At 43.7% G+C, this 25,679-nt stretch overlaps 2 protein-coding genes across 7 annotated transcripts; one reads left to right on the forward strand and one right to left on the reverse strand.

Moving 5' to 3' along the window:
- Positions 1-5,167: 5,167 nt before the first annotated feature.
- Positions 5,168-10,406, reverse strand: CALCB (calcitonin related polypeptide beta). Of its 4 annotated transcripts, none has more exons than XM_057369680.1 (6): positions 10,325-10,381; positions 9,769-9,871; positions 9,248-9,343; positions 8,826-8,957; positions 5,925-6,109; positions 5,168-5,608 (listed from the first exon to the last, which is right to left on the reverse strand). In XM_057369680.1, exons 3-5 carry the CDS (start codon positions 9,331-9,333, stop codon positions 5,950-5,952), a joined length of 378 nt encoding a protein of 125 aa, XP_057225663.1. In that variant the 5' UTR covers positions 9,334-9,343; positions 9,769-9,871; positions 10,325-10,381; the 3' UTR covers positions 5,168-5,608; positions 5,925-5,949. The 4 variants fall into 4 exon arrangements, with proteins under 4 accessions (XP_057225663.1, XP_057225662.1, XP_057225661.1 ...); XM_057369679.1 differs by having other exon boundaries at positions 5,925-6,112; XM_057369678.1 differs by lacking the exons at positions 5,168-5,608; positions 5,925-6,109 and adding an exon at positions 6,119-8,016 and having other exon boundaries at positions 10,325-10,360.
- Positions 10,407-19,224: 8,818 nt separating this feature from the next.
- Positions 19,225-25,679, forward strand: LOC130575643 (vitamin D 25-hydroxylase). 3 transcript variants are annotated; one of them, XM_057369682.1, is made up of 5 exons: positions 19,225-19,632; positions 21,478-21,619; positions 21,910-22,542; positions 23,554-23,883; positions 24,476-25,679. In XM_057369682.1, the coding sequence occupies exons 1-5, from the start codon at positions 19,303-19,305 to the stop codon at positions 24,649-24,651; spliced, it is 1,611 nt and encodes a 536-aa protein (XP_057225665.1). In that variant the 5' UTR covers positions 19,225-19,302; the 3' UTR covers positions 24,652-25,679. The 3 variants fall into 3 exon arrangements, with proteins under 3 accessions (XP_057225665.1, XP_057225666.1, XP_057225667.1); XM_057369683.1 differs by having other exon boundaries at positions 19,546-19,632; positions 22,375-22,542; positions 24,476-25,671; XM_057369684.1 differs by lacking the exon at positions 19,225-19,632 and having other exon boundaries at positions 21,556-21,619; positions 22,346-22,542; positions 24,476-25,666.

Genomic DNA, 25,679 nt, shown 5'->3' on the forward strand with positions numbered 1-25,679 from the left:
AGTAACAGGCCATTCCTACCTACCACAAATAACAACTATGATCTTGTTCCATATACAGTCATGATCATTTCACGAGCTAAAAATGGAATTTAAAAATTATTTATTCAATAGTTTTAGGAACATATGTTAGTTAGAATAATTAGTTCCCTCCACAACAAGAGACAGTGAAGTCCTATAACAGTCTTTCAAGCATGTCAGCAAAATAGTGGGCAAATGAATGTGTCTGACACAATAAATTTGGATTTTCAAAGTGTTTGCAAAGCCACAAAGAAATTATAAAAACTCCAAATAGCCATGGGATTATGTTCCTTTAGTGTAGTAGGTTAACTCTGGCTAGACTCCAGGTACCCACCAAATTCACTCTGTCACTCTCCATCCTCAACTGGACACGGGAGGGAAAATATAACAAAAGGCTCATGGGATAAGATAAGAACAGGGAGAGATCACTCAGCACTCACCATCATGGGCAAAGCACACTAAACTTGTGGAAATCAGTTTAATTTATTACAATCAAATCACACTGAAATAATAAGAAGTAAAACCAAGTCTTTAAAACCCTTCCCCCCCACCTCTCTTCTTCCCAGGCTTAACTTTACCCCCAATTTCTCTGCCTTCTCCCCTCCCAGAAGTGCAGGGTGGCGGGGAATGAGGGCTGTGGTCAGCTCATCACCCAATGTTTCTACAGCTCCTTTCTCCCCATGTGGAGGACTCCTTACAATCCTCCCCCACTCCAGAGGGGGGTCCTTCCCATGGGAAAAAATCCTCCACAAACTTTTCCAATGTGAGTCCTTCCCATGGCTGCACTTCTTCATGAACTGCTCCAGCCCTGGTCCCTTATCACAGAGTGCAGTCCTTCAAGAACTGGCTGCTCCAGCATGGCTCCCTCATGAGTTCACAAATCCTGCCAACAAACTGCTCCAGGGTGGGCTCCTCTTCCCATGTCTCCACRGGTCCTGCCAGGAGCCTGTTGTCTCCATCAGCCCTGGCAGAGGAGGAAGAGGAGGCACTCTCCAGCATGCCCAGCACTCTGGGTCACAGCTGGGGGAGGACAGGAGCTGGTGACTGAAAATACCAATCTGGTTGTCCTGTCCACATTCAGTGCTCTAAAGGGATAGGTGGGCTCCCAGAGAAACCCCTGTGGGGTCTAGCAGGCAGCTCCAGGGCAGCACTGCCTCTGCATCCACAGTTTGCTATCACCCAAATTGTTCCTTGTTCAAAGCCCTCGTAGCTCTGCATTCAGACTCAAAGGCAATTATTTGCTTTCGYGGAGGTGACACTAATAATTTAGCAGGGATCACAGCTCAGCCCTAGCCAAAAGAGTAATTGGTGAAAATAAGAGCTGTGCTAAAGCCAAGAATAGAAAGAAAAGATAAATGTTGCAATGATTCTGATCACTCCATTGAATCAGAAATCTCAYAGAGATCGGAAAGCTCATAGAGAAAGTATGACAATGTTAGGTGTAATTTGGAAAAGGGAATTATTTCCTTTCTGGACAGGGGAAAAAGACAGATACTATCCTCCTTGGACATTTTTTGCAGAAAAGAACGATTTTAGAAGTAATAAGGAGCATCCAAAGTGGAGAACAAGGGAAGGATGTGGTGCCTTTTAGAATAGTAAAGACCATGCAGAGCCCTTTGAGCTGCCAGGACAGCCTTCAGCTGACTGTCAGAAGCTGTGATTGTGAGCAGTTTGGAACCAAGCTGCCAGCACTCAGCCTGGGTGAAGCCAGGCTTGAAGTAGCCAGTTTATCGCCAAGTATTCACCTGTTCTGAGACAGTTCAGCCCAGGAAAAATGCACAGACCAGAACTCTCCAGCATATTTTAAACTCTTCACCTCTTAGAGATGTTCAATCTGCTAATTAGCCATGACAGTGCTGGATTAGATAACCAATACCAAAATTTACTACTGCCTGATATAAGTTGCTTTTGGCAGTGTTCAGTGTCAGAAGCAATAACATTAGCTCTGCTCCTTTCTCACACTGCAGATAATGGAAGCTTTCAGGAAGATGAATTAAATTTCACTAACAGAAGGAGAAAAAAAAATTGCCACAGTGGAAGTCCACTTGGGTTATTTCAAAATGATGCTCTATCAGTGCATGCAGCCATGTCCTGGTAAACAATCCTGAACCAAAAACACAGTCAGATGTAAGAGCAGGAAACCACCTGGCCCTCAGGAAAAAGCACAGAGCTGAACAGCTCCTGCATCTCTGTTTTGGCAGCTGCAAAGGTCCATGGGGACACAAACAGGTGTCAGATCCTGCTGTCCATCACCTGGTACCACACCAGTTGGCCCAGGGCTGCCTGATACCCTGTGTGGTGCCACAGCCCTGCACGGTGGCACCGGGGGCTGGTGACAAGAGCAGGAATTTGCCTGGTGTCACCAGCCCATGTGGCTGCCCCTGCTCGTGTCCAGCTGGAAGCTGCACCCACCAGCAAGGCAAAAAAGCATCTGAGGGGTCCCTGGATGCCCTGCTCTCACTGTGCTTAGTCACTGGCCACAAGATGGGGCTTTTTTACCTCCTAGCAGCTCAGAGCAGAGGACTGGGCAAAATTCATACCTTTTTGGGGGGCCATATGGTGCATGTGTCCATACTGGCACTGAAAAACCAAACCACTAGAAAACAATCTGCAAATTCCAAAACTTTATAGTCACATGAAGACAGCCTACAATAAATTATCTTCAGAAATTTCTTTCTCAGAAATTTCTTCTGCTTTTGCCTTTACTTGCAAAGTACTTTCCCAAGACTTCATTTGCACTCAGATTAAAAAAAAACCTTAGTGGTTAAAGAAAACACACCCAGACAAACATCTAAAAACATTAGAACCACACTATAGTCAGGGTGATACTGCCTCATAAATAACACATCACTCGTGCATGACTGATCTGTGGTGTCTTTGCTGACTGGGCAGTTTGGGTTTGGTGACACTCACACACACTACACCAATTTGTATTTTCCACCTGCTTTAAGAATGCTTAGAATGGCACTGTAATTGGAAGACAAGTACATTAGAAACCACACTTTTCCTTCCTAAATGCTAATTCCAAAACAGATTTTTTTCCTGGGGTATAATTCTGGGGTTTATTTAAGAGCTGACAAATTTGGGTAATATTACCTAGAACAGTACTTTTTAAAAATGGAAGTAATTTCTTCCACTTGTTCAAAGCAATTGATAACCTAGCAGCAGCTTTGCAATTCCTTCTACTATGTTTACTGCCTTAAAATTTTAAAGAAAAAAAATATTACTGTTTACAACTTTGCTTTTCTCTAGTCTCAATAACAATCTGCTTCTTGTAAAACTTTGAGCATCTCAGTTTTGTGGTGAAGGGTTTCTATCCCTTCACATTGTGGAAAATTTCTTTTGTATTCCCCCTTGCTTCCACAGTGCTCAGCCCTCCATCCTTTTCAGTGTGTTGCATTGATAAGCAGACAGAGATTCTAACGAGAAATGAGACAGAAGGTATAACAGGAATAGATCTTGAAGTGGGAAAGTAGTTCTTCCTAAGGAAAAAGAAAACGACAATCAACACAAAAAACCATGTATCAAAAGCTTCACCCATATTTCCTACAACCAGGACAATGTAAAAGCCAGCACCAAGGTTACAGAATGTTTAACATGTTAGGTTTTTGCCTCCTGCACGGTGCTGGTCTGAGGAAATCCCTTTGCCTGACAGAAAAACACATAACTTTGTTAAAGAGGGACTAATCGTTTTTAGACTAGAGGAACACTACAGCTGTCATTCAATTACACAGAGCCTCAGGTGTCTCTGAGCAGAGAATGGCTGTAAATGGGAAAATAAAGCCAGAAGAGGCCTATGAACATTGCCTGGCTTCTTATTGAATATGAATCACTAAATTACATTTATTCACCCCAATAATTGTGCTTAGCATTTTCTCTAGAAGATTAAACTGATGAGTGCTGTATTAGGGGACAAAAGAGACAAGCTGCCACCTGTGCCCAGAGAATCTGCAGTGACAGGGAAAGGTATTGCTGAGGTAGCCAGGTGATCCAGTGTATGACCCCTGCTCTGTGTAAAGAAAAATGGGTAAAAATCCTGAAACATGGTACCAGATGTTTCCTGGCTCCAAATCTGGCAGTTTGGTCTGACCCAACCCGATCCTCACACACAGACAGAATGGTGCGTCATCCCCCTCAAGGTCTGCTTTGTGCATTGACTCACCAGGGCTGCTGTTCCCCACGGAGTCAAACACAGCCAGGAACGAGCACGGTCCAGAAGTGTCGCTCCTGGGCGGCCTCACTGCCCACACTGGGCTTGCCAAACTCCTCTTTCACATTACACCTGCAGCAGAGACACAGAGAGACACCATGAGAACCTTCATCTCTACTCTGCACAGCAAGGTGGAGTCTCCCTGGCTGGAGGCATTCCAGAACCCTCTGGATAAAATCCTGCCCCGTGTGCTGTGGGATGACCCTGCCGGAGCAGGGAGGAGGGACCAGAGGAGGCCCTGTGGTCTCTTGCCTTGCSCATTCTGGGATTCATCTGAACTAATGAAACAGATTTTAGGGTCAGGCTGTAAAGCACGAAACAAATCTAAACAAATATCTGACTCAGCTACTAAACTGAAACAGCAGCAGCTTTGAGAAGGAAGTTGGCAGCACCACTTAGAAATCAATGGAATGCATCCAGCTATCCTCTTCTCCACTCACTCTAATTATTTATCCCTGATCCCTAAATAGACTCTGTCTCAGGATTGCTTCAAAGAAATGTACATTTCCGTAGCTTCTTCTTCTCTTCCTTTCTAATTCACTTTTTTAACCTTACACAAAAATCTRCAGTGGATGTGAGGCCAATCCATCTGAACTACAGCCTGCACAAAAATATTCAGTCTTAAACCACACACGATGAAATTTGTCTCCATGCTTTTACTAAATGTAGCTGTGGCTTCTTTTTATTTTTCTAGTAGAAGTCTTACTAAGTGGTGTCTTTTTTAGTTCATTTGGGGTTTTTTTAATATATCTAAAAAGCAGCTATTTTTTCTGTCCTGAACTTTTGACTCAAATCCTAGTATTTATAGTTAATAAAGCTGGAGCAGATCAATGGACTAGCTGATCTGCAATGCTGTTGGCTTAGTGCCACGTTTCCATAAGTGTCTCCAAATGAAAAATCAGTTTCTCAATCCAAGTATATCTAAAATACTTTTTTTAATTTTGCGTAAATTCACAAATAATACAATACTGAAGTGATTTTTTTTAAACATACTGTACAATCAGGTTAGTTAAGTGTTTTACATCAAGGCACAGCACACTATATAATACACATATGCCTTGCCAGGCAGCAGTTTAGTATAATCCCCGAGATTTGGCAGTAGGGCCAGGATAAGTAGCATGGATCACATAAGCTGGAAGATAAATAAATAATAGATGCTTTCACATTTTATTTGAAATAGAGTTGCATATAAAAAGAATATACAATAATTTAACTTTAATAACTAGATTCTCTTTTACTATACATAACAGAAGTGTTTTCATTTGTATTAAATAAAACATTTTCAATAGTAGGATGAAAAATTAATCTTTTTGGCGGTCTTGGTTTATGAAGAGTTGCTTCCATTAGAAATTAAAGTCGAGTTTTCATTCTCATTGCAATCTGTAAGAAAGAAAACCACAGTTACTGATACGCTGATAATGAGATTTTAGTGGTAAAACAAGCAAATAATTTCAACCAAATTGTTGTGTTTAGTCAATGCACAGTGAAGGTAGTTACTCAGGCAGAACATCTACAAAAGCTCTTCTCGACAGTCTAGACATGTCTTTGTTCTCTTTGTAACTTCTTTTTTCTTTTTACACCATTACTTGCCCTGCCTTCTCAGAGGTTACTCCTGCAGGTCTGTTATTCACCCAGCCAAACCAACATTTTGGTGATGCCACCTGCCCTGCAGGTTCTTTTGGTGCAATGCACTTACCGTGTTCACATCAGCATTCAGTTTTTTAGATCTGGATGCTTCTTCTTCGCCGGCCAAAGGCCTTGGAGCCCACGTTGGTTGGGACGAAGTTGTTCTTGCCCACGGCCCCTGACCTGCTCAGGAAGTCTGCCAGGCGGTGGGTCACACAGGTGGCTGTGTTGCAGGCCCTCTTCTGTGCTGTGACACTGCTTTTCAGGAGGAAAAGGAAGAGTTAGTCCAAACCCTGCATGYGGTGAGACATCACTAAGGAGCGCTCTGACCAGCAAAGACACTTCTGTAGGATTAAAAGCAGGCTGGTGTAAGTGAAGCAGGCACTTGCACTTTCTGTGTGCACAGCTTACACCTGCCAAAAGTTGCCTCTTCATGGTTTTCTCCATGTCAGGCTCACTGTAGAAAAACAGCTGGACTGAAGATTAAATCCAAGCCAGCTTTTCAGCAGCACCTGAGCTACTGCCTGCCTCCAGCCAGGCATCACGGCCACTGAGACATGCTAAAGAGGCTCAGGTCTGGAGCATTTCAACTATCCCCCTTCCTACCAAAGCTCACATTTGCATTTTGCTTGAATTGTTCCCGAAAGGCAGCAGCAAACACAGATTTTTCACTTCTCACTTCAACTACTGTGCTCCATAACAGCCAGAAAACACAAGAAATTGCAGAATGGCTGGTCACTGGAGGAGTTTTCTCAGTGACTCTGACAGGGCTGTGCCTGCACAGCAGCTGCCCAGCTGCTTTCAGGGCTGAACCACACATAAACTGCTTCCAGGTACTTCGTGGGAATGGGAGAACCTCTCTTTCCTGCAGTTAGACCTTTGTCTACTACAGCACTTCATCACGAAGTAGCTCAGACTTTGACAATATTAGTTCTGTGCTCACAGCTCAGCCTACAGCTAACAATTGTGCCAAATGGAGAACTTCAAGGAATATGCACTCACAGAGTCCTTGYTTGAAGAATTTTCTACTAAAGAAATGACTTTTTCTTGCAGTAGGAGGGATTTTTCTCAGTTAAACATCACAAGGCAGTTTATTAATGTTAACAATGAAGAGTTATTGGTACAATCAATGCCAATTTTTTGACGGAGACCTCTGATTACAAGACAGTTGCAATGCTGCAACAGATACCTGGGTAAGATACCTGGGTCTGGCTCTTAATTCAAGGCAACAAAATGTAGGTGAATTGTAAATCAACACCAATATTTTAAAGGCATGTAAGTTTTAAAGGTAGAAAGACCTATTGCAAAATAAGAAGAAAAGAAAAAACACAAAATTCTTACCTTACATGTTCAGTACCCAGTTTTAAACAGGATTAGATTTCTAGTTTGTTTGAATGAATGTGTGAGAGCCTTTCCTGATGTCTTTGCTTCACAGGATCCTTACTAGCAGGATTGTATGCATGCCTGATTCCAGSAGTACATATCAATGGATATGTAGAACTTTGACTTCTAAGTTCTTTCAACTTTTCTAGAAGTTACTAGCATTGCCTCTCTTAAACATTAAGACAAGTTGTAAACCTTTTTTAGCCTCATCTAGAAATCTCACATTCTAAAACAAATTGTTAAACCAAGCAGCTCTAATCCTTATAGAAAAATAGGTTTATTGAACAAGTGCATGGGCAAGCACAAAAGAAAGAATCTACTTGTACATTTAGCAGCCAGAAATTAAGAACTTTGGGGSTTTTTTTTAATCATTTGGAATGTCAAGGCAGTGCTGATCATTTTTATTTCTTTTTTCCCCTAGCTTGGTATGGGTGTTATATTCTCTGTCTTCCTAACATTAGGTCCATCTCAAACACTCTCTGTCGAGAAACAGAATCAAAAGAACATAGCAAAGTTAGCAATCAAAGTTAGATCCACATGCATCAGGTTAAAAAAGGGAGAGGGGGAGAAATAAGCACGTCTAGTTGTTTCCTAGGGGTTCCCCATAGTTTGCATAGCGTTCATGTTCCAGGTCACTCAGCACATTCCGTTTCTTGCCAGGAGTTCCAGCCCCGACGTCAGTGCGAGGGTAAGTTTGCAATTTGTGCAATTCTTGAGACAGTTTGCCCAGCACACAAGTACTCAGACTGGCACAGCGTTTGGAAATGGGTCTATCCAGGCTGCAGGGGGAAAAAAAATAAAAACATGCCCAAAGGAAGAGTAACCTCCACCATGCACATTCATGCATTTCTTTCCTACATAAAGATCTACTGCTAGGAAACTTAAAAACTCATTCAAAATAAATCCAAACCYTCTGCATCACACTCCATGCAAGGCAAGTTCATACATAAGCAGTCAGAAGGAAAACACAATTTGTTAATGAATCCAATTTTGTCAACAAGCAAGTCCATTAGCCTTTTGGATGCTCCTATAGGCAGAGGTCAGGAAGTGGAACCTCACCTATATTCCGCATGCTGCTCAGTGTCTCATCCACCCCCATGCATTGCAATGCAAATCCTGTTAGGATGGTGCAAACGCTCCTGCATGCCTTTGCTCTAAGGGAGAGTGGCGCTGCGTGCATCATCGTGCATCGGGAGGAACACATCCCTCCTGACAGGGACTTTCCATGCCTTACAACTGCATGCACTTGCACGACAGAGAATCCAAGAGTGACTGAATGATCCCCTAACACTCCCACTGGGAAGACATACCTTTTGCTGCCATATTTTAACACAACCCCCTCATTCAAGCTCAAATCGCCCTCCACTTTCAGAAGTAAGAGACAGATAGAGGCAGGTTAACTGGGTKGAAGCCGTTCTCTTGACACCAACACTAGGATGTAGCTGCAGTATCATCTTTTACCAGTTAGCCATAACCCCAAGAAAAAAAATCTTGACCTGCAGAGGGTCTGCTCAGATAGCTTTTGCTAAATATCAAACACATAACWCTCCCACATTGTTTTTCTCCTGCCCAGGACTGCAGTACTTACCTGTTCCCCTCAGAGGCTTGCTCCAGCTCTTCTGCTGTCATCTGTATGAACTCTTTCACCAGCGCATTTAATAACCTCCGAGCTTCATAATCACTGAGAGTCACTCGATCCGTTATGGACTCCAAGCCAGGTCTAGGCAGAGGTGAGGAAAATAGGGTGAATAAACCTCGGAGTGCTGCAGAGAGGGGTTCGACAGGCTGTGTGTCATTGACAGCGCCTTTCAGGATGTAATACGCAAACCCCGATGCGCTCCCCTCATGCGCAGTGTTAAGCATTTCACAGACGGAATCAAAAAGCCACAGCACAAAAAGCAGCCACCTTTCTCCTTCACTGTTCTCTGTTTCCCTCCTAGACCTCTAAAGAATATTAAGCATTTTCATATCATTCAGACAGAGTGCTCAGCAAAAGGACCAGCTCCTTACCTGACTGGGGCTGCCTGGAAGCTGTCCATCTGGCACACAACCAAGGCATAAACAGCAAGGAAAGATGAAATCTTCAGCATAACCATGATTTCCTCTCTACAACAAAGAGGTACATCAAGCAATGGCTGTTTTCCAACCCTCTCAATCCTGCAAGTTCYACTAAAGAGGTCATTGCTTCCTAGCCACAAGTAGCACAAATATAAACAGCTTTTCTTTTTTCTACGTTCACCTTTTCGTTTATTTTGATTATTGCTATTATGCTTTTGTTTTCTCACAATTTTACTGTATCTTAGCACTATTACAGGGCAGAAAAATGCAGCTTTTTCAGACCTGCAGTTTTGTACAGCTATTTGCATTCAACTTTATGCACTTTTTCTCAAACTGGCAGAAAACACATTCCTCTAACTACTGCACACAATGTCACAGACAGCATRTCCAACATGGACAGATACAAGTCACAAGGAAAAACAAACAGTTAGTGTTTAACGTTTTTAAGAATGAAGTGCTCATTAGCACTTTACCTGAAGCTGCTTGCTTCTTGCCAGCCAGCACACTAATACCCCAGTTCAGATTACACTTTATGAGTTAAGCAGCTTAATTTCAATAAATATTTCTACTCTGAAACTAGAGAAGAGATAAATTAAAAATCAGTCATAAGCACAAAACCTGTAAAAATACCTGTAATTGAAGATAACTGCTTTGAGATACACCTCTCTCATAGCATCAGTGCCTTGGACTCCAAAGGAGCCCACCATAACCACCACAGCACCCTCCCTTTTACCAGTTCCCAACATTGGACGGGGCTCACGGGAACTACGAGCCCTCTTCCAAAGGACATCTCCCTTCTCCACGATTCCCAGGGGTGCCCCGGCCGTGACCTTCGCCGCAGCACTTTGTCGTGGCCGGACRCGCCACGCCGCATCGGCGGAGTGAGGAAGTGCCAGACCGAGCAAGGACTAYCTCCCCCGCCTCGGCTGTCGCTGCCTGGCGTACACGAGCAATGAATGGAGGCACCAAGACCCSGAGGAAGACTCGGTGCCGCCCCGCGCAGGGAGCCGCGGCCGGCGCGGCGCTTACCGGGGTGCGGAGCGCGGCGCGGGCGGAGGTACAAGCGCGGTGCCGGTGTCGCCGCCGATCCGCGGTGTCACGCACTGCCCGCCGCCCCCTTTATACCTGCCGCCGCCACCGGCTGCGTGGGCGCCCGCGCGCGCCCGCCAGCCAATCACCGCGCCGGCCGCCCGACGGGGCGCGCTCCGCCATTGGGTGCCAACGGGGCCCGGCGGTGACGTCATGGCCCGCTCCTTGAGCGTCCCATTCACAAAAAACGCGGCGCGGGGCGAGGCGCGGCCGGGGCGCTGCGCAGGGAGGGGCGGGGGGGCTGCTCCCGCCGCGCCCCCGCGGGACCGCTCACGCGTGGCGACCTCTGCAGCAGTGGGACCGCATTGCAGAGCGGGGCCGCTCCCTCCCCGGGAATTCCCGCCCCCCCGGCCTCCGGCGCGGCTCTCCCGGCGCCCCGACAGCAGCCGCGTGTGCGCGGCTGAGGGTTCCGCACTGGCGGGCGCGGGCAGGGTGTGCGCAGGGCAGGGCCACGGCGGACGGCGGCGCTGATCGCTGCCCGAGGTTGAGCTCACAGGGTCYCCTCGGCTGCCCGGCAGAGGAGGGAGCGCTGGCGGCGGCACCCGCCGCTCCTCCTCCGGGCGAGGGACAAGTGTCACCTGCCAGCGGCCCCGTGGTGGCAGCGAGCTACTCCCATGCTGTTCCCTGCCGGGCGCCCGGACCGGGACCGTGGAGAAACTCCGCGATCCTAGAGGAAGCCATCAACACCCGCACCGTCTCCATCACACAACTTCAGGGCAGGTGCAGCGTCTTTCCGTGCACGGAAGAGGCGCCTGGGAAGGGAGGCTCGCCCCCGCGCTGCCCGGAGCTGAGCCCCGCCCGCGGGGATTACCGGGCAGCTGCCCGCCGCCCATGCATCACCCGCCGAGGGCCCTCTGTCACGGCCGCACCTGCCCGCTCAGGATGTTTGCCCGCTCAGGATGTTTGCCCGGGCCCGGGGGCGGCCGCGGCGAGACACGACACTGCTGCCCGCCGGAGCGGGGCGGAGAGGGGAAGAAGCGGCCCGGGAGAGATGCTCTGCAGCGCCTGAGTGCAGAGAGCGCTTCCACCGCCCCGCTAGAGACCGGGAGCGCCTCTCCTGCCCGCCCGCCGAGCACGGTGGCACCGGCAGCCCCCCGGCACACGAGCTGCCCCGGCGGGCCACGGTTCCGCGGGGTCCCCGGGACCCCCAGAGCGACGCGGCTCCGCCCGTTCCCGCCCCTGCCCTTGCTCTCCTGCATCGCCTCCCAGATCCCGGCGGCTGCGGGCACCGCCGGCGGCAGCGCTGGGAGACGCCTGTGCCGCTGTCGCCGCTCCCGGCGGTGACAGCGCGGCCAGCAGAGCCCCGCGCACTCTGCGCGCACACTGCGCGGCCGCGCACGGAGCAGGTGACCAGCGCGGCTGGATGGCGCCCGTCGCTGTTCAAACGGGTGGGGAGCTTTCCTGGGAACATCCCGGCGGCTCCTCATCTATGTGTTTGCAGACGCCAGTGACAGGGTCACTCCCGGCAGGAACCGTGTGCTCACCAGGAGGTGGATAAATTTTGGGAGAGTCGCGGGGTGGGTGATGTTTTGTTAATGCGATTTTAGCTGGGAAGTTTAAAAAACCCCACGAACACACAGAAACCACACGCGACTGGCTGCCCTCCGGGGAGGGATTGCTGTGTCCATCGCCGTCCGCCTTTCGGGGTCCCCCGGCCCCCTCCTTTCCCAGCGCGGGGATGGCCACCGGCGGGCGCTGCCCCGCTTCGCCGCCCTCGTTTTGCAGAACGACGACTGCAAAACCTTCTCGGTTTTTGGGGTCTGGATTCTGCTTTTTTTCCATGTGACAACCCAAAACACTTTTTGGGGGTGTTTTAGGGTTGATTTTCTCCCCCCTTCTAACACATCTTCATAGCCCTTCACGAGCTGCAGCCCTCGAGGGGTTGGCAGAGGGCATGCTCCCGGGAAGGCTTCCTGCTCTCCCCCGCTCTGCCAAATTTGAAAGTTCGTTTTAAACAGCAGCTCCCTCGCACGTATGCTCATCACGGGAATCCCGCGGGAGAAGGAGTCTAAGTATTTGATTTAATATCTCTTCCGTTTTCACGACTCCTGATTTTAAGGTAGAGGCTGTATTTACAAACATTAGGCAGCACCTAAAGGAACGGGTCGGCTTCGMTTTTGCTGTTTTAATATGATGTATACAGTTACACCAACAGAAATAAAATGTAGGAACTTAAATGACTGGGCTCCCAGTCTTTTCTTCCCCTGCTAACAGTTAATCGTTCACATTTCCTTTGGGGAATTATTTACTCCTTGTCCACATAGAATCTTCCCGGCTTAAAGCTAAAACAATCAAATTCCAGGCGATTCTGTTGTAACAGCGTATTTCAGCTTCCTCTTTCAGGGAGGAAAAAGCTAAATTTTGCCTTATGGTTGATTCCCATCAGTTGAAGCCCTTCTCCTGCCAGTGTGACTCGGTCCCGGGCTGGAGCCTGTAGGATGCGGTGATTAAAGGACTCCAGGTGCCAACATTTCTACTTTAAGCTTTCACAGGAAGGGGTGTAAATTTAAACCAACAGGTAAGAATGCCAATAGATCCACTTTTGTGCACGTAGAGATGATGTAGCACTTGGATGTTGGCAGGCACTTTGGCTGCTCCTTGCCAGCGCTAATGGAGGGACTCCCAGCTGGAACGCTTGTCCTATCCCCCACCCCCACCTCCCCCCCCCCCCGCAGCTATATCTCATCCGGTCTCCCCAAATACATTTTCTTTTTGCAAATCTCTTTTCTCTCTTGTGCATAAGATGGAGAAGAAGAGCAGTTGACCAGTTTGTCTACTTCTGAAGATGTAAAAAAGATACAGGGTTTTCACATGATGATGTTCTTTTGTTGCTTGATAAATCCAAAACTAGAGGTTAAGTATTCAGGGAAAATCTACCAGAAAGAAATACTTTGCAGCACTGCAAAGTGAAACATTTACTGAAACAACATGTTCCAAGGGATTTGTTCTCCCTTTTCCAGTGCTGGGTAGAGGTTCAAAGCAGATTAAATAAAAAGCCACAGAATCACTGGATTTTTTTTTTTTTTTTWATTTTAAGAAATAAGATGATCTAATGCAACCCACAGCTCCAAGTAAAAGAAATTTCCTTTTCAAATGCATTTGTTTAAATATGCAGAGAATAAGAAAAATCTGAGCTATTTTAAAGTGACTTTCTGTACACTAGATGCAACTTCTTACAATATTATATTCTTTGAAATAATTTAACCAACATATTTAAAAGTGTGATCATTTTTTCTACTAATTACCATTATGTCAAGAAGCCACAGACACTGCAGTGAAGTTCTTCAATACTACCAGCTGACATGCTGTTAAACAAAAATATCACATTCATATAGTATGTTGCAATTTTTGTTCAATATTAAAATATCATTAACTTGTTCAAGAAAGACAAGACTGTGAGMCGCACAGGTAAAACCTCCATTCCCAAGAATGGTTCATATCAGAGAACAGTGAACCCCATAGAATTGGAAGGGGAGACAGTGATGATGCCACAATCCACAAACACAGCAAGTTCTCCATGAGGGAGGTGGGCATGATTCAGGTCTCTGCGCTCTCTAATTTGTTCTTCTGAACACCTAACCAAGACTTTTCAGGACAACTCATGATAAAACCAGCTGTAAAAATCAGATGCTCTTTCTTTGCAAAGAGACCCTGAGGAGTTACTCCTCGGGGWTTTTCGTGGATGCCTGGTGTTTCTAATCCAAGATCCTATCTCCATGAACAGCCAGCAAACACTGCTGTTTGCTCTACAAATGAAATTTGTAGAAATTCAAAAAATGAAATAAGCTAAGCCAGAGTCAATGGTGCTGTGCTGCTGTAAAAGCAAGCTGTGTATTAGCAGGAGCATCCTGTTTAAGGCCTGGGAGGTAATCCTTACACCCTACTTGCGGCTGATGAGATATAGACCAGAAAGACATGGGCAAATTCTGTGATTCTGTGAAACTGGAGAAAGTCCAGAAAAAAATGCCAGTAAGTTATCAGAGATTTCATAAAATTATTTAGCTCAAAAAACAGGGAAATTTAACAGAAGCAAGGACTATGGAGAAAGGTGATACCAAAAGTACAAATACCACAATACAATAACAATCTGCARCCTGGTATTATTTTTTATATATATACAGTTTTGAAAGGCAACAGAGGAGACATCACACATGAGAAGGGCTTTCTAAATCAAGATTAATGACATACAAGAATAGGTTGCATTGCAGTTATGGCACCTCTTTCAGAGTAGGATCTCATGGCACATTATTCTAACATCTGTCAGGAGTGACATATACAGTGAGATGCTCTGGGGAAGGAACATAATCCATTACATTTGTTCTCCTCATATCTTTCACCTCCAATTTCTCTGATACCATAATTTCAATAGCTATAGAGTGGCTTAAAACTATGAAACCAACTTTTTTGCAGGTATTTGGTTTTGCAAAACTTATGTCCCTAACTGGTCAAATTATTTGCTTAATCCTGCTCCTATGGTCTCTGAAAAGCCGTACTCTTGCTTCCAGAGTGATTGATAGATTTTTCACTAATTAGCATAAAATATTTAGCATAAAATCACATCAAGCTCATCCACAAAAATAATATTGTACCTATCTTGTAGTTTGATTTGAATTTGACCCAAAAAGGAAAGTTTATTTTTTTTTTAAAAAAAAAAAAGCAGTACTTTCCTGAGAACCAGAACACAGATATAAATCCCAACAATAAAGCATTTCCTTTTTAATGGACGTTAAATCTGGATTTAGGCTGCTTCAGTGCCTACTTTTGAGAAAGTGGAACTGCTGTTGAGCTAATTAGTGAAAAATCTATGAATCACTCTGGAAGCAAATTTTYCTCAAAAATGCCTTAGAAAAGCTCCAAGACTGATTTATGAAAGACATTTTAAACAGATGAAGATCAGTGTTGCATTGGTTTAATCTCCTTGAAACATTCTTATTGCACGAAAAGAAAAAAAAAAAAAAGCTCATAGGTTTTGTGGCAATTTCCTGTATATATTCAAAATCCAGTCTGGAATAATCTTTTAAAGCAGACTGGACCACACTGTCCTGAACTGAGGTTTGCTTGGCCAGGCAGAAGGGACAGATAAAAAGGAAGTTTGCTACGGCTTTGTCATCTTCTGTCCTGCGTTTTCACAGTTCAGGTTTGGAGCAGGTTCATGGGACTCCAGTCCTCTCCTGCCACCTGGAAACACATTTCCACCCTCTGGCAGAATTCCAGTCCTGTCCCAAGCTACACCTCCAGCAGGCKGGAAAGGAAAACCCCTCCTCACATGTCACCAAATACAAGAGCCAGGGTCAATTGCAGTATTACCAGGGTAGCACCTACAGGATGAGCTGTGGAGGAAAACCTCACTCCAAAAATATTTCAAAATCAGGACCTAGCTCCACTTGTGTTTTTTTTGCATTCTGCAGACAAAATGAGAGTTGAAATAAACAGCCTCAGAACTGAAAATTATTCCTGTTAAGCAATAGYATCATTAAAAGCTTTGATTTCATTGTTTGCACAAGTTCTGTGATGCTATCTTACATATCATCAGAGCATGTCAGCAAAAATATGGTGAGAAACTGTTTCTTAAATTCTCAAATTAATCCATGCTTGTTCTTTACAGGATATAAGGAAAGAGGAAGATTTCTTGTCATCATTTCATTTTTTGTCTTGCCARTACTGGGGTCTGATGAAGTCACAGGGTAACTCAGTATTTCCCCCCGGTCCCTTCAAGMGCCATGCAGTTGTCCTGACATTTTTAGATCCCACAGCACTGATTTACCTCTGCCTTCAGTTAAATTTGGGGCTAAAAAAGATCTCTCTCTTTTCAGTACTGGTAAGTAGTACTTRAAGGCAAAGACTATCACAACATAATATTTGCTAGTCTACTTAGAGCAGTTTCTGGGAACAGATAGTCATGTGAGACTATCAGTAAAAAAGATGAATTTCTAAATTTATGCATAGAATTGACCTAAGTATACTCCGAAAGAACCAGAAAATACTACATGCCAAAACTGTTTTTGAAGTTAAGCCAGTCTCAGCTTTCTGAATCTGCTTGACAGGCATGAAACGTTCAGACAGAGTAGGATTGTGATGAAGGAAAAGGATGTGACTGCAGGAAAAGGTGGGGTTTTCTCAGCAATCAATCATGAAATTCTCAAGGGAAAACATTAGATGTGGTTTCTATCTTAGGTAATCTGTAAAGCACCAGCATCATTACAGGCTTGGCCCAGGAGATAACTGTGACACAGAAGGTGATCACTCACTGTGAGGACACAGGTTAAAAAGAGCTTTGTCAGATAACATCTGCACATGACTCTAAACTCGTCAGCAGGCTTAGGAAATTAATTTCTTTCATGACAAGCATGCCTGTCTTACATAAATCTGCACACATCACTTGCTGTTCCCTGACTCACTATCAAAGAGAAAAATCTTTACAAATCTGTCTATAAAGAAGTCGTTATCCTGCATTTTATAAACAATGTCCTGATTCCACTGGACAAGAGACAATACTATAGGAATGGAATTTAACCACTTTAACCTGATAAAGGTTTACCCTGTTTTCCAGAMGAGCACCAACAATGTCAAATGGGAAGAATAACAAAACGGAAGCCTGTTTCAAACTTGTAGCTAAATACAAGTTTGTGAGATACTTAAAGGAACTTGGAAACAACTTAATTTCTCTCTCTAGAGTGAAATTGAGTTATCATCAAGATCTTAACATTGCTACTAAACGAGCAGCCACACCTGTCAGTGCATTTCTTCAAAAGTCAGAGCTATATGTAAAGTATGTGTAGTCAAAGAATACAAATCCAAATAATTGCTTTCTGATTTTCTTGAGAGGACAGGAATACAATAATTTCCTGTTACTTGATTTACAACTTCTGTTTACAGAATTTCCTGTGCAAAGTAACTGCAAAATTTGATGACTAGAATGTTTTAGAATTTAATAAAGATACATGCTTTAATGGGTTTCTTTACTCAGCCATCATTTTTATAATTGAAATAAAAAAACCTTTATTCATCTTATGAGTTTGCTCATTTGATCATCCATGATTAAGATGAGTAAAACGTTCCCAAATAAGCAATTCAGCACAAGCTGCCCACACACTTCTGAAGGAATGAATGAATGAAAAAAAAAATTAAAAATAAAAAAGATCAATCAGAAACTGGCAAGAAATCCTGCCCTTGGATAGAGATTGGAGTCTTGCATCCGTAAACCTGCATCCTTAAGTTTTTTTTATCTGTCCACAAGGGTTTATTTATCACTTACTTTTGACAAATTTCAGTCATCTTTGTCCATGCTGCTGCTTTTTACCTCAATTTAATCACGCATCTTTTAGAGGTTCTCACATCTTTAATCTTGGTTGATTCACCACCTTTTAGCATTTGGCTTGACCAAAATGGATTTTATTTGCCTGCAATCATGCTCTTCAGATTCCCTTCCTCTGTTACAGCAGATAACATCACCATCCCTTCACCTCCACGATTCAAACACTGTTGGCTTCCCCCCCACCTTCAAGTCTATTCCCTCCTTTTTAGTCAACTATTTGGACTTTTCTTCCATATCTTTTCTTCCCCCTCTTTTTGGGTCTTTCCTAGTATATTTTCCCCCTATTTTTYCCTTTAGAACACTCACTGCCAAAACTGTTAATCACCTTTCCTTTCTTTTCCTTTACACAGATGTACTGGAAATCATGATCATCTATAACTTTGGGTATTACACTCTTGAATAACAAAACATTGAATATAAGACATAAAAATAAACCAAAGCAATAGTATTTCTTCCTGTGTTGCCTCAGATACTTAAGGAAGTGCACATCTTACTTTACTCCTTGGCAATTCCTCCTCATTCTCCTTCTGCCAGAGCCAAGCTGAGGTTCTCAATCTTCTACCCTTATTGAGAATTCTTGAGGCACTGATATTGAAAATACTGACATTTTTTGCAGTTATCACCCAAATAACTAAGACACTGGGCAGTGTCATACTGAAAGAAAGAATGAAGAAATAACTTGGAAGAAGAACAAACAAATAACCCCCCAGCAAGCATTCAAGCCACTTCTTTGTATTCTGACAAACTTGGTAAGATTGGCATTGACACAGGTTATTAAGGAGCTCCATCAGCAAACACTTCTTATTTTATCAATGTTTAGATCTTATCAATGTTCTTAAATATCTGTGTAGAAATATGAAGCTGTATTCAACAAGAAAGACATCTCAAGTTGGAAACACATGGCAAAGAAGTTGTGACAGGCCAGGAATGCTTCTGCTATGCTTAAAATCCCTTGTAAAACAGTAGTAATGTACAAGCAAACCCAGTGCGAGTGGAAACAAATGTGTGTTTGTTTACCAAGTGTTGTGCCAAGGATGTCACATGGCACAGCAGCATCGCTCTGTGACCTCTGCCTGACTGAGCTCGGTCTCTTCTGCAGCTCAAGCCCTCGCTCCTGAGCTAAGCAACAGCAATTTTTGAATGTTATATACGTGATCTCCGTGCGGCTCGGTCGCACGGACCGGGGACACTCTCCGGCCTGGTGATGGATGGGTCAGTGCCCCGGGGCCAGGCTGTCCCCACACGGGGAATCACAGGCACCACACACCTACTGTCGGATATCCCTAAGGTACACAGCTGCCAGTGGGAATCACGGCGGGATTTATTGGCCCGAAGCGTCTCTGGGAATGACATCTCGAAACTGGATTTGAGATTCCACACAGGCTTAGCACGGAGCAAAGAACCGCTGCTTCCGTTCCTCATCTGCCAAGGCCAGCGTGTGGAGCAGTGAGTTTCAACACTCCAGAAACCCCGAGGGACCAACTCTGGATATTATTCCAGGAAAAAGAAAAAAAAAAAAGAAAAAAAAGAAAGAAAGAAAAAGCCAACAAACCAGCAAGAAAGCAGAAGCTCCTGACGCGGCGGGCGGAGCCTCGGCGGGCCAATGCGCGGCCCCGGCGGCGGGAGGGCGGGCCGGGCTCGGCGGGAGGAAGCGGCGCGGCGGCGGCTCGGCCCGATGAGGGCGGCGGGGCCGGGGGAGCGCCCGGGAGCGGCGACGGCGACAGCGACAGCGGGCGGCGGCACCTGGCTCCTGCTGCTGGCGGCGGCGCTGGCGCTGCTGCTCACGCTGGTGGTGCGGCAGCTGCTGAAGCAGCGGCGACCGCCCGGCTTCCCGCCCGGCCCCGCGGGGCTGCCGCTCCTCGGCAACATCCCCGCGCTGGGCGCGGAGCAGCCGCACGTCTACATGCGGCGGCAGAGCCAGATCCACGGGCAGGTACCGCCGCCCCCCGGGGCCCCGCAGGCAGCGGGAGCGGGGAGGGCCGGGCCGGGCCGGGCGGTGCTGCCCGGGGACGAGCGGCCGGTCGGGAGCGGCCCCTGACCCGTCCGGCCTCGGCCAGGATCCCAGGATCGGGATCGGGAGCGGGGGCTCCACGGAACCGCTGCTGCTGCCGGCCCGGGGCACCGGCGGCGGGACGAGGGTTCCCTCCTCTCTTACGCCCTCTGAGGCTCTCGCTCTTGGTTCCTTTTTCTTTGGTGCAACGCTGAAACTGGTGTCGTGCCGCAAATGGAACTCCCTTCTGCCGTATCCACAAGTCGTGGGCTTAAAAGTAACAAAATTACAACACTCAGAGAGCAGGCACTGAGATTATGCAACATTTTCACTGGAAACAGCTTGCTTCAACGTACCTTCAGTGGCATATTTGGGATATTTACAGTCCGTTAGTGTAACCATGTAAAAATAGATTTTTTTTCCTTCTTCTTTTTAAGTTGTCCTTTCTTACGTATCTTTTCCTCAGCCAGTTTCAAGCAACTAATTCCTTCTTATAAGCATCATAAAACTTAACTCCAGACCAGATCTAGCAGGGAAAGGCCAGCATGTAGTTTGGAAACAGGAGGGAAAAAAGTAAATGTTCTTCAAGCAAAATACTGGGACAAATAGAATGGAAATAGGAAGGAAAAGGCATCATCAAATAAACCAAGCTTTCTACTTGCCTGGAATGCTGCACAGAGTCACCTGCTCTCAGAAGGGATTCCGCAGAATTTGAGGAAACTTAGAAACAGCATGTTAGGATTTGGGGGACTCTGGGAAAATAGAAACAAAGGATTTTTATTTCTTTTTTGAGCATGTATGACATAGGAATAAAGATAAATAAGCTAGATCAAAGTATACAAAACTCACAAATGGTTTGCAGAAATATAGTGGGAGCACCTTATAACATAAAGAAGAGCCATTGTAACTGTGAAAATACAAAGTTTGCTAAAACAAAATAGTCAAAGACTCACAGAGTCACTTAGGTTGGAAAAGACCCTTAGGATCATCGAGTCCAACTGTTAACCCAGCATTAAACCATGTCYCCAAGTGCCACATCTACACAGCTTTGAAATACCTCTAGGATGGCAACTCCACCACTTCCATGGGCAGCATATTCCAATGCCTGACAATTCTTTGGGTAAYAACCCAGTTGTCACAGAATGTATAGTTAGGCTGACATAATTTCATATTGTGGAGGTCAACAGCTTTGACATGAAGAGATATCTAGAGATTTGTATAGGTAAAAATACAGATTTATAATGCTGAGGGAATGTATGGGAAGGGATATAAGATTTCAATSTCGAACCTCAGTTTTAATTTTTAAAAGATAGGTTAAGACTTTAATTTTATTTTTTTTTTGTCCTGTATGTGCTCTCTGCAGGCTGTTGCACCTTTCTCCAGAGCACCTGGTGCTAACCTCGTGTGGAGTCGGGAGCTGGGCCCCGCTGAGCTCTGCTCTCAGTTGTTGGCTGTCACCATTGCTCTCACTCCTCTCCAAGGACTACATGAATGTGTCCCCAGTCCTTCATTTGGAGAGCTGATTGCTTTAGGTGCACTGCAAACACAGAGTGTAGTGTGGGCTGATTCACTTTACCTTTTGACAGATGAGATTAGCTCCCCGCAGASTCTGTTGTGCCATGCCACAGCTGTGCCACCTCTGGTCACCTGTGTGCCCTGCTGAAGGTTATTCACGTCCTCATTTTGAACTGACGTTCAGTGTTGTTTCACTTTTTCATTCCTCGTTCTCAAGGTTTGCTTGTAATAGCATTTCACAWTTTTTTATTCATTTTTTTTCCCACCCCAAAGATCTTCAGCCTAGATCTCGGTGGTATTTCTGCTGTAGTCCTGAATGGCTATGATGCAGTGAAGGAATGCCTTGTCCACCAAAGTGAAATTTTTGCAGACAGGCCATCTCTTCCCTTGTTTAAAAAGCTGACAAACATGGGAGGTGAGTGCTAATGTGTTTCATATAAAAATGTAAGTTTTGTCCTATAGATGAACAAATCACATGAAACTTTTACTTTAGCCATTTTCTCTTACTTGATGTCCTTTCATAAAATACTTGATRTTTCTTTAAAGATATTATTTGGGAAAGATTGTCATTCGTGGACTCTGTTCCATAGCAAGATGTCTGAAATATTTAATATAATTTTTGTCTTGTTAAGGAATTTTATTATCTTAGGGGGGATAAAAAAACTAAAGCATTGCATAAAATACCATGTCAAAATATTTTTTCAGGCTTACTGAACAGTAAATATGGCAGAGGATGGACAGAACACCGCAAATTAGCTGTAAATACCTTTCGAATTTTTGGATATGGCCAAAGGTCCTTTGAACACAAAATTTCAGAAGAATCTCTGTTTTTTCTTGATGCCATTGACACATACAAGGGCAAACCGTTTGATCTTAAGCACTTGATAACAAATGCTGTTTCAAACATTACTAATTTGATTATTTTTGGAGAACGTTTCACATACGAAGATACTGAATTTCAGCACATGATTGAGATTTTTAGTGAGAACATTGAATTAGCTGCTAGCGCTTCTGTATTTTTGTATAATGCTTTTCCTTGGATTGGTATCTTGCCATTTGGGAAACACCAGCAGCTGTTTAAAAATGCAGCTGAAGTCTATGAGTTTCTTCTTGAGCTTATTGAACGTGTCTCTGAAAATAGGAAGCCTCAGTCACCTCGACATTTTGTAGATGCATATTTGGATGAGATGGATTGCAATGGGAATGACCCAGAATCTACATATTCAAGAGAAAATTTAATTTTCTCTGTCGGAGAACTCATCATAGCTGGGACAGAAACCACAACAAATGTTTTAAGATGGGCAGTCTTGTTCATGGCTCTTTATCCAAACATCCAAGGTAAGAAATTTGACATTCTGAGGAACTGCTACACTTTCCTATTACAAATTTAAGAAGCTTTTTCATTTGTCATCACCAAAAGGAAGATTTATATATATTATTCTAGTGTATCATTTACCAAATATACTATGGGCAGAGGTGGAAAGCTTATCTTAAATGCAGGCAAAGAGGATATCAAAAGTCAAGAGTCGTATTATTTTGTGAATACCTTTTTATGAAGCTTTAATATTTTTAAGTATTTCTAATATATTTAATTTTAACATTGTGATGCATGATCTGTTGTTGGCAGGTGTACTAATATATGTAGTTAATAAATAATAAGAAAATGCAATTAAATATTAAAGTAATAAACTAAATTAAAAATGTCCAAGTGTCAGCAAAAATGTAAATCAAGTTTGGGTTAACAATTTAGGTACAATTTCTTTTTATCTTGAGTGCTCCAGTTCACAAGAGATTTACATATTACGGACAGTAATACTTACATTTTGGAAGAGCAGAAATGGCATTTAAAAATACAGTGATGCTTTACAGTCATTCTGAAGCAAGACAGCAACAGGTGTCAATGTCAGGCCGGGTGTTTGGAGTAGAAGTTTGGAATTTAAAAGTGAACAGTCATGTTTCTGGTTTCACTGCCTCCACTTTTTCTGGTAAAACCTTAGCAGTGCTTGGCTCAATTGGGACTTTCAGGATTTGGAGGAAGAACAGCCTAAATAGCTTGGAAAGATACTGCTGGTACTTTGACCAAAAAAAAATCACTCTAATATTAATTTCACTGTTGTTTCAGAATGGGGATAATAACGTTACCCATGGTTAGGAGTATAGAGTAAATTTAAAAGCTTGTAAGCYACTATATTTTATGTAAGGTGTTTCATGTTTCTTTTAAAAGTGTGTCAATATATATATACACACATACATATACTTTAGCTTAAATTAAACTTTAGAGTTTAATTATTACTATTACAAAATTACTATTACTATTACAAAATAAAAATCAGCTTTTATTCCTAACAGGGCAAGTTCAAAAAGAAATCGATCTTGTCATTGGCCCAAACAAAATGCCCACCTTGGAAGAGAAATGCAAGATGCCCTACACTGAGGCTGTTCTGCACGAAGTTCTGAGGTTCTGCAACATAGTCCCACTGGGGATTTTCCATGCAACTTCCAAAGACACTGTTGTGCGTGGTTACACAATTCCTGAAGGCACCACAGTCATCACAAACCTCTACTCCGTTCACTTTGATGAAAAATACTGGAGCAATCCTGAAGTGTTTTTTCCTGAGAGATTTTTGGACAGTAATGGGCAGTTTGTCAAGAAAGATGCGTTTATTCCTTTTTCACTGGGTAAGAGCAATTCCTTCCACTGTTGCTCTTTCATAAATCCAGAGATGTGTAACATGTAAGTGATGGCGATAAATGGGCACAATTGTATCCTCAGTTCTGATGAAGCAGCTGTTTTCAAGATATTCAATATAATGTGCTTTGRAGATAACAAATTTTAGCATAATATCTTTTATATAGATGAGCTCAGTGTTATATATAAGCTCATAAAATTCCATCTTGCAAAGTTATAATAATTGCATGTTAATAATGGCTGGCAGTAGATGTAATTAAGAAAATAGTAGAGGAAAAAGGCTGAAATTCACAGTACTGTTTTTTAAAGCATCTTCTGTCTAGAATGGCACTTCAAGACAAGATACAACAGCTAACAAGAGTATCTAAATTGACAGAATTAGTTTCAATGGTATTTGTGAGGTGAGAGCAACAAATTCCCTAAAATTAGTTTCTTGGTGTAGGTTATGACCTACCCTTCTTACAAGACACCAGCTTCACACAGCACTCTTAGAATATAGAAATGACCTTTCCTATTCATAATAAAAGTGAAAATGCAATTGAAAATACCTTAAATCTTTTTAAAACCTCTGCTTCAATCCAGGAAGGAGGCATTGCCTTGGAGAACAACTGGCTCGAATGGAAATGTTTTTGTTTTTCACTTCGCTGCTACAACGATTTCACCTGCATTTTCCTCACGGAGTGATCCCAGAGCTCAAGCCAAGATTAGGGATGACCCTACAACCACAGCCGTACCTCATCTGTGCTGAAAGGCGGTGAAGAGAGGGTTGGGATGGGCAGGTGGAGCACAGTGCTCCAAGCTACAGCTCAGGATCCGCTTTGTCTTCTATCCCTAAAAGTGTGCAAGTCAGAATAACAAAAATGTAAAGGACTGCCAGATAAAGTCTGGCTACTTGYGCAGGTAAATAGTTTCTTTTTACTTGGTTTTCACAGAAAAGAAAAACAAACCTGAACCAAAAGTGTGAAACACATCCTTTGTAAAAATGATGTTTTCACTCCAGAAGACTATTTTAAATCTAAGTTCTGATACAGTCTTTAAATATTTAATTACCAAGAGCCATTTTCCTTTGAGAGGATATTTTCACAACATGGAGAATATGGTTCAAAATGTTTATCCTTSAGTTCATCCATGGAAAAATCCTTCACATTATTCCACCTACACCATTCTTTATAATTCTCCATTAAATTTTCATAACTAACAGGGGTTTAAAAGGTATCTATTTAAATATCTGTAACCAAGAATAAACTATATTTTCCAGCCTTAAAAAACAGATTKTCTATTAAAGCGTTTTAATCCTTCTTTCTCCTTGCCCTTTCTTCCCAGTTGATCATCATTTTCTGATGAATCAGATTAACTGTGAATTCACTTTTAAGATCTTTTATGGCTTGCTTGTCACTTAGCATCATACACAAAGTGTTCAGTTATTGCTGTACTCCTGACTATTGCAGGACTCTTTTTTCCCCAGTACATTGCATTTCCAGGCACCTGTCCTCCATTGCCTCCCAATACAAAGTACTATGTAATGATTAATCTCTGCTTAAATAATCTGAAAAAAACAGTGTTTCTGTTACCAGAATCACATGCACTGGTGTGTAATTCATACCTGTACTACAAGTAAAGAAAATAAGCTGCTCACCCTTCTGACCAGAGGAGAGACTTTTTGGAGAGGGCAAGTCGAACAGGATGGGGAAAAMCAGATTCTAAATTAATTTCAAGCACAAATTTTAGGTTCAGAACTAAACACATGCTGAGCAAGCAGCTATTTAAGGACAGGGCTGAGCATTTG

Source organism: Malurus melanocephalus, unplaced genomic scaffold (assembly GCF_030028575.1).
Source record: "Malurus melanocephalus ecotype Western Australia unplaced genomic scaffold, MMel_1.1 scaffold_114, whole genome shotgun sequence".
NCBI lineage: Eukaryota > Metazoa > Chordata > Aves > Passeriformes > Maluridae > Malurus > Malurus melanocephalus.